The sequence below is a fragment of the Acomys minous genome (assembly GCF_964271855.1).
Source record: "Acomys minous genome assembly, chromosome: 4".
NCBI classification, from domain to species: Eukaryota; Metazoa; Chordata; class Mammalia; order Rodentia; family Muridae; genus Acomys; species Acomys minous.
Window position 1 is genome coordinate 63,468,600 of NC_140486.1, and position 5,993 is coordinate 63,474,592.

A 5,993-nucleotide genomic window follows, 5' to 3' on the forward strand; every position below is an offset into this window, starting at 1 on the left:
CTTCTCTTAATTGAAGATAAAGGCATTTGCTAGTTTGATTCCCCAGAACCCACAATGTAGAAGGGGGGATGGAAGCATAGAGATTGGTAGTTCAAGGTCATCCTTGCTTATAAAGTGAGTTTAATGCCAGCTTGAGGTACATGAGACCCTGTCTCAAAAAGCAACAGGCCAGCAAGATAGCTCAAGGTGTCAAAGAGGCACCTACCACTACACCTGACCACTAGAACGCAATCTGCAAATCACACAGGCAGGAGAACCGACTCCTAAAAGCTGTCCTCTTGTTTCTACTCCCATATCCTGGGAAGTATGTATCATCTCACTCAAATAAATAAATTAGTTGAAAATACAGACAGTCCATTAAAAAACAAGAGGCAAAAGATGCCAGGGTGGTGGTGGTGAACGCCTTCAGTCCCAGCACTTTGGAAACAGAAGTTGGCAGATCTCTGAATTCAAAGCCAGCTTGCTCTACAAAGTTCTCAGACTTTCTCCCCTCCCCCCCCCCCACCAAAAAAAAAAAAAAAAGAATGTAAAGAGCAGGGCGGTGGTGGTGTATGCCTTTAATTCTAGCACTTAGGAGACAGAGGCAGGTGGATCTCTGAGTTCGAGGCCAGCCTGGTCTACAAAGTGAGTCCAGGACAGCCAAGGCTACAGAGAGAAATTCTGTCTTGAAAAACAAAACAAAAATCAAACAAACAAACAAACAAACAAAAAGAATGAAAAGAAAAATGAAAGAAATGTAATGACTAAAAGTGGATGGTCATCCTTGACTACATAGTGAGTTCAAGGCCATCCGGGATACACTGAGACTATGTCGGAATAAAGATGGTTATACCTAGGTGTGTGTGGCACTGGCGATCCAGTCCTGGACTTGGCTTGTGCTGAGCCAGCGCTCTGCCACTGTCCTCCACGTTACCAGCTCTTGCCTTCCTTACAGGCTTCTTTACATCTCAATGCTCATAACAGCTCACTTCTCACCGTTTTTTAAAGGAAGTGACTAAGAATGACAGAGTCAACCACTTGGCCACAAGATGGCTAGTTGCAGCACTGAATGCCAAACCCAGCTTGCTATCATGCTTAACTGCCACAGTGTCACGCCGTGTCTGTAAAGGGCCATCTATACATCCATCCCGAGAATTGCTGTCATTTTCTTGTTTGACTTGTAATAGATTTATAAACTAAAATCACCATCAACAACAACAACAAGCCTAGTTGGAAATCTAACCTCACTATGGGGTAGCGAAACCAGAGGGCTTCCCTTGCAGTTTTCTCGTGTTCCAACTTAAGTTTGACAGAAAAGAGTAATTCACTTAGAATATACAGCTGGTGTTAACAACAGTCTCTACTGCAACGGGACTCTGGTTGACAGTCCTAAAGTAGAAGGGGCCGAAGTTGGCCAAAGGGAAGGCATGGAAATTCTGCCCACAGCAAGGACAACGGGCATAGAGTCCTCAAAACAAAGGACAGTTGAGGGAGGGGAGACAACTAGTCCAGCCCTGGTTATGATATTTTATGACTTTTTTCCCAGTGGCTAGTTTCCCATTCACTTTAACAAAGAAAAAAAGATTAAACAAACAAACAAAAGTAACATTTTTCAAGTTTATATTATCCTTTAGTAGAAACAAATTATAGTGTTCAAAACCCAACCCCTGAAAACAATCTGGAGTCATATGACTACAGTATTAAAGCTGCCCCTTCAGTGTTGTGGAAGAATTTTCAAGACTTACTGTTCATCTTTGGTTTTTTTTGGTTTTGGTTTTGGTTTGTTTTTTGTTTTGTTTTGTTTTGTTTTGTTTTGTTTTTTGAGACAAGGTTTTCTCTGTGTAGCCTTGGCTGTCCTGGACTTGCTTTGTAGACCAGGCTGGCCTTCAACTCACAGCGATGTGCCTGCCTCTGCCTCCCTGAGTGCTGGGGTTAAAAGCATGTGCACCACCATGCTAGGCTTCAGCTGTCAAGCTTTAATGTTAATAGATGCTAAAATTCTGGGGATGTAGCTCAGTGACAGAGTACTTGCTTAGTGACAAGTCTATGAATTACACACACTCACAAAGTGAAAAAAAATAGGGGGTTGGTAGAGAATGTTCTTCTAACTACACACAGGTGGTCAATCCCAGCTCAGGGGAAGTAAGTGGAATGGGAGGCTCAAGGTCAAGGCTCTGAGAGTGTGGCTGTGCCTTTAATCCTGGAACCCAAGAGGCAGAGGCAGGCAGATTTGTGGGTTAGAGCCAGCCTGCTCCCAGCCCAGGCTACATAGTGAGATTTATCTAAAAAAAACAAAACAAGGCCGGGGCGTGGTGGCACACACCTTTAATCCCAGCACTCATGGAGGCAGAGGGAGGTGGATCACTGTGAGTTTGAGGTCAGCCTGGTCTACAAAGTGAGTCCGGACAGCCCTGGCTACACAGAGAAACCCTGTCTCCAAAAAAAAAAAAAAACAAAATTCAAGGTCATCTTATACTACACAGTGAATTTGAGCCTAGACTACTTAAGACCCAAACTCACCCAAAGCCTACATAAAGAAAACAAACAGGTTTCTTTTTTTTTTTTTTTTTTAATGTAGTCTCTTTCGGCAATTGTTCTGACCTAACTGACAGAGTGCATGACATTACACAACAGAACCTTGGCTCTCACCCTGTCAACCTGGCCTTTGGATAGTATGTCAAAGAGCTATGTTGTCAGCTAAGAAATAACATCACTAACTGGAAAAGACGTTAAAAATGTAAGCCTTGCTGTGGTGGTGCACGCCTTTAATCCCAGCACTTGGGAGGCAGAAGCAGGCAGATCTCTTGAGTTTGAGGCCAGCCTCGGCTACAAAGAGTTAAAGGACAGCCAGGGCTACACAGAGAAACCCTGTGTCAAAAAAGAGTAAGCATTGAATTTAAAATACAAAGCTAAAACAAACAGGTCCGCAGAATGACCACAGAGTAGGGCCGGCCCAAAGTGCCCTTGATTTAAACACTGTGTGGGAGGCACATTGTCCTCACTGCCTCACTGTGATCTCCACATGCCTCACCTGATCTCAGTAGGCCAAACCTTCCTCAAGTGCAGTTTAAAAACACATATTCGTTTTTAGCATACAGGGGTTTGTTTAGTTTATAAACCAAAAGTGGGCACCAGCTAGCATTCTGCTAACAAAACTTGGTTTTGTATCGGCCTGTCGTCGGTTTCGTTAGATATGACGGTGGAAGTGGGCTTTGCTTCCGACCTAGGCTTGCATGCAAGCACACAACTCACAGCCCCGTAACCACGGGGTGCGTGGGTGGGAAACCAAAACAAAACCCTGCCTCAATAAACAGCGAGCACAAATTCACACATCGAAGGCCCCACTACTAACTCAAATACTCACTAAGAACAAACCCACGTTCAGGGGCTTTATTTTTAAAGCCTTCTTAGAAACGACTACTGCCCACGAGATTTTGAAGAAAACTATACTTTTGGTTTGGGGAGGGGCTGCGCCTACCGGCAGGTAGCACATAACTTCATGCAGCTGAGTTTTAAAGGGGTGAATTTCGTGGTGTGGAGCAGAAGTACGAGCTCCCAGCCCCACCCTACCCATTGGTCAAACAAGCGCTCTAGTAGGCATTGACAATGTTCAAGGGGTCCGGCGTCTTTGTGTGCTGGGAAATGGACGCGGGGTAGAAATTGAAAGAGTTTGTGCACAAGAGATCAGCCTCCGGACGTACTGGAACGTGTGTTCAGCTCCAGCTGAACAAAACAAAACACAACAACAACAACAAAAAACCCCAAGGTTCTCAGAAGTGGAAGGCACACTGGATCACCTCGATTTTCGTAATCCTGTGTAAGCCCCCTCCCCCAAACATACACCACATACACACACAGGACCAGACCAGGTGTAAGTAGCCGTGGCTCAGTTTCCCCAATACTCGCTGCTTCTACTCCCACCACCTTGTGCCCTCCGCTTCCCCAGCATTCTTCCCCTCTGGGTGGGTGAGCCACCCGAGCTCCCCAGGGACTCACACGTGGCCACAGCGGGTCCGGACAGGCTGGTGTAGCACCTCCAGGCACACTGAGCAGTCGAAGGAGGTGATGGGCAGCTCCGGGTCCCCGCTGCCCTCCAGGGTCCGCGGAGGGGCGGAGGCTGGCGAGGACTTGGAGTTGTCGCTGCTCAGCAGGGAGCCCATGGCTGCGCTGTAGCTCTGCTGGCTGCCAGGAGCTCAGTGCGGGTTACGGGTGTTTCTGTTGTCCCGCCCGGGAGGAAGGAAGTCCCTGCCCAGCCGTGATCGCCGCGTCCTGGCTCAGCCAGCCGCAGCGCGGGGCCTCTCGGTGGAGCGCAGGAGGAGCGCGCGGCCGCCGCTTACAAACGCTCTTCCGCGAGCGACCAGGCGCTGCTGCAGAGGCTCGAGGTCCCCAGAGGGTGAAACCCGAACCCTCCACCCGGAGACCGTACTCAGAGTTCCGCGAAGCGCAGTTTGAGAACAACCACTGGAGGCTGGATGACTCTATCTGGCCTCCAGGTTGGAATCTTAATAAACCTCAGAGCCAGCTGGGCGTGGTGACGCACGCCTTTAATTCTAGCACTCAGGAAGCAGAAGCAGGTGGCTCGCTATAAGTTCGAGGCCAGCCTGGTCTACAAAGCGAGTCCCAGGGCAGCCAAGGCTACACAGAGAACCTCTGTCTCGAAAAAACAAAAAAACAAAACAAAAAATAAGCCTCAGAGCGTGATTGACTCAATGATTCATCAAGGGAGAGGTAGCCCCGGGACAGTGCAAAGTTTCCCTGATCCTGAGCCCCACTTGGTGGCATACAAATACAATGCCAGGAATCAGGCAAGAATTGATGCCAGTTCGAGGCCGTTGGGCTGTGTTTTCAAGACTGGCTTATGCTTTCAGTCTGAGCATTTAGGAGGTTGAGGAAGAAGGATTACCTAGAGTTTCAGGATATTCGGGGATATGGAATGAGACCGTGGCGAGAAAACAACACAATTTTAGATATTGTTCGGTGGCGGTGTGTTTGTGCTGTTAAAGTCCTGAGTCTGTTCCCCAGTACTGAAGTAAATGAAAAAAGTAGAGAATAAAACGAGTTACCCGAATGTGGTGAAGCACTTCTGTAATCCTGCACCTGGGAGATCAAGATAGGAGGGAAAAAATAGGTTGGGAGAGTTACAGATTTAATGCAACTGTGTGGACAAATACACAATACACTGAGCTATATATGCTACTACAAAATATGTAATACAGAAAAATCCCCTGAACCAGGCAGTGGTGGTGCACGCCAGCACGCGGGTGACAGAAGCAGGAGGGTCTCTGAGTTCGAGGCCAGCCTGGTCTATAGGGTGAGTTCCAGGACAGCCAGGGCTACACAGAGAAACCCCTGTCTCAAACAACCAACCAAATCCCCTGAACTTTACCTAGTTTCAGTCTTTACTTTTTTGTGTTTTAACACTCTTAATTTTTTTTTCTCTTTTTATGATAGGGTCTCTCTGTGTAGCCTTGGCTGTCCTGAAACTTGCTTTGTAGACCAGACTGGCCTCAAACTCAGAGATCTGCCTGCATGTGTAATGCCAAGTTGTGAAACCACCCCCCCCCCCAAAAAAACCACCAGGAATCAGCCAGATACAAATCACACAGGGTCTCGTTTATTTCAAGCTCAGAGCCTGGACTGTCAGCCCACTCCTGAGGAGAGAAGTGGCCCCAAGTGCTAGGGGAACAGGGTTTTTAAAGGAAAAAACCTGCAGGGGTGGGGCGGTGGTTTCCACGCCGTTTCCAAGCCATCTTGTTATTACATGATAGGTTAGACGGGTGGAAAGTTGCCCTTTAAGCTGATTGGCTGAGGGACCAGGGCTAGACCAGGAGACCAAGGCTAGACCACAGGGGGGAATTTTCGTACGTTCTTATGGTGGTGCCCTGTGGCTCTGATCAGTTGTCTCTGGGTGCAAGCTCCTAGGAACGGTTGCTAGATCTATGTTTGTGGCTTTCCCTGGAAACTCTGGGGGGCGGGGCTGGTGCTCAGGTACTGAAAACAAAATGGCATTGGTT

At 47.7% G+C, this 5,993-nt stretch overlaps 1 protein-coding gene across 2 annotated transcripts in view; it reads right to left on the reverse strand.

The window, feature by feature from the left end:
* The window catches only part of RNF125 (ring finger protein 125), a 26,979-nt gene extending 22,496 nt beyond the window's left edge, over positions 1 to 4,483 (reverse strand). Inside the window, exon 1 of one of the 2 annotated variants that reach the window (XM_084780086.1) lies at positions 3,976 to 4,483. In XM_084780086.1, coding sequence (XP_084636212.1) covers positions 3,976 to 4,139 — 164 coding nt within the window. In that variant the 5' untranslated portion in view covers positions 4,140 to 4,483. The remainder of the gene's footprint in view (positions 1 to 3,975) is intronic. The other variant, XM_084780085.1, reaches the window with a different exon arrangement.
* Between the last annotated feature and the right edge of the window lie 1,510 nt (positions 4,484 to 5,993).